At 27.8% G+C, this 2,500-nt stretch overlaps 1 protein-coding gene across 7 annotated transcripts in view; it reads left to right on the forward strand.

Annotated features, from left to right (window-relative positions):
• LOC125041935 (AMP deaminase 2-like) overlaps positions 1 to 2,500 on the forward strand; it is a 120,275-nt gene that overhangs the window by 110,108 nt on the left and 7,667 nt on the right. For all 7 annotated transcript variants that reach the window (XM_047637348.1, XM_047637343.1, XM_047637346.1 and 4 more), the window contains 2 exons: positions 824 to 935; positions 1,119 to 1,282. In XM_047637348.1, the coding sequence (XP_047493304.1) occupies positions 824 to 935; positions 1,119 to 1,282 (276 nt within the window). The remainder of the gene's footprint in view (positions 1 to 823; positions 936 to 1,118; positions 1,283 to 2,500) is intronic.

Raw genomic sequence — 2,500 nt, forward strand, 5'->3', positions numbered from 1 at the left:
TCGTTATCTTTCGAGATAGGGAGTTGCCATTACTTAGATTATTACCAAACCCCTGGTATGCTAGTCAGCTTCGAAGTACTTCAAGCATATAGTTTGAAATGAGCCATAATTCATTTTTGAACTCCCCTACCCAAAGTGGCCTCCTCCCCCTCAAGTTTTTGGGCCCATCAATATTGTGTTGATGCTCTGTGTGGCTCTGACTATATTTCTTATGTCATATCAACGGTACGGGAGTGTCGTGTACAGTGCATATTCATGCAGAGATACAGCCCTGAAATTTATTATTCTAGAAAGCTCTTTTTTTGCATATAAGGTACCCGGGAACACGGAAGCACAGTAACTGTAATCACTGATCTACTAGCGCGCGCCCTCAAACCGACCGTTCAAAAGTTTCAAACCCGTAGTTTGGCCAGTTCGGTTGTTTAGGACCCCTGGAAGCATATCTTATCATCTTTGTCTTATCGGGGAATGGCTGTCAGTATGAAATCTTGTATATATTATATTTGAAAATCTAATAAAGTGAGTCACCAGATCTAAGCTTCATATACTATTATTTTTAACAAATAGCACACGTATATCATGGTATAAGGTGCAAAATATTTGTTTATATATATAATATTTATAACAAGATTGTGTGTTAGCCAGCCTCTTGTGTATAAGGATTGTCACCTGTACCCTAAACTGAGTAGATAAAACAAGGAACCATTTTGTTAAAACATAAATGCCAGACGTACACATTCACGTTGCTGATACCATTCTCTTCAAGCATCAATGTTTGAAGAATTGTGGGGGATTTGATTTATTAGTTTTTTTTCTTTTTCAGATTTGATAAATTCAATGCCAAATACAATCCAGTGGGAGAATCACGTCTCCGCGAAGTCTTTCTCAAAACTGGTAACCATCTCAATGGAAAGTATTTCGGTCACATCATCAAGGTGAGTCATACCTTGAAGTGCAGTCGTACTTTCTTGGTATCAGACTATCTCAATGACGTTGGATTTTGCCTTTATTATTGTTGAAGTGCATTTATCAACACAAATTTATACTTTCTTGGCATTCGATTACTGTTATCCCAAGTGATGCTGAGCATTGCATCTTGCTCATCATTCTGTTCACAGGAAGTAATGGCAGATCTGGAAGAGAGTAAATATCAAAATGCAGAGCTTCGTCTTTCAATTTATGGGAAGTCCAGAGATGAGTGGAGAATGCTGGCTCGTTGGGCAGTTGAACACAATGTTCATTCAGAAAATGTTAGGTGGCTCATTCAAGTGCCACGGCTGTTGTGAGTATTTATAAATAGATAGATAGATAGATAATAGATGTGTGTGTGTGTGTGTGTGTGTGTGCATATTTGATAAGGATAATAATGATACTACTAATAATGGTAATGATGATGATGATTATGATATTAATTATAATGATAATAGAGTAATAATGATGATGATGACAGTAAAAGTAATAATGATAATGTTATTGATAATCATGATAATGTTATTAATAATAATGATAAAAATAATAGTAATAATAATGATAGTAATAATGATAATAATGATAATAATAATGATGATAATAATAATAATAATAATGATGATAATGATAGAAATAGTAATAATGATAATAATTATAGTAATAGTAATGGTAATAGTAATGATAATGATGATGATGATGATGATGATAATGGTAATAGAATAATGATAGTAATAATGATTATAATAATAATAGTAATAATAATGATAATAATATTAACAATGATAATGATAATAGTATCAATAACAATAATAGTAATAATATTAATGATAATAATAATAATGATAATAATGATAATTATAATGATAATAATGATAATGACAATAATAATAATAATAGTAATAATAATGATAATGATAATAATAATAATAATATTAATGATAATGATAATAATAATAATAATAACAATAATAATGATAATACTAATGATAATAATAATAATAATAATAATAATAATAATAATAATAAAAATGACAATGCTAATGATAATAAAAATGATAATAATAATAATACTGATAATAATAATGATAATAATAATAATAATAATAATAATAATAATAATAATAATAATAACCAACAACAACAACAATAACAACAACAGTAGTAATAAAGATAATGATGGTTTTGTTAATAATAGTAATAATAATAGTAATAGTAATAGTAATAATGATAATGGTAATACTAATAATGATAATTATAAAAGTAACAATAATAATAGTGATAATGGTAGTAACAATGATGGTAAAAATTATAATGATAACAATAATAGAAAATAATAATAATTATAATGATAATGATAATAAAAATGATAATGATTATGATAATAGTAATAATATTGATAATACAATAATTATAACAACAATGGAGATAGTCGCAACAGTAAAAGCAAAATGTATACGACATGAAAATCAGAATGATAATAGACAATCTATTTTGTTTATTGCTTGTCCTCAGTCTTGTTTTTTGAAAAGCA

Source organism: Penaeus chinensis, chromosome 31 (assembly GCF_019202785.1).
Source record: "Penaeus chinensis breed Huanghai No. 1 chromosome 31, ASM1920278v2, whole genome shotgun sequence".
Classification (NCBI taxonomy): domain Eukaryota; kingdom Metazoa; phylum Arthropoda; class Malacostraca; order Decapoda; family Penaeidae; genus Penaeus; species Penaeus chinensis.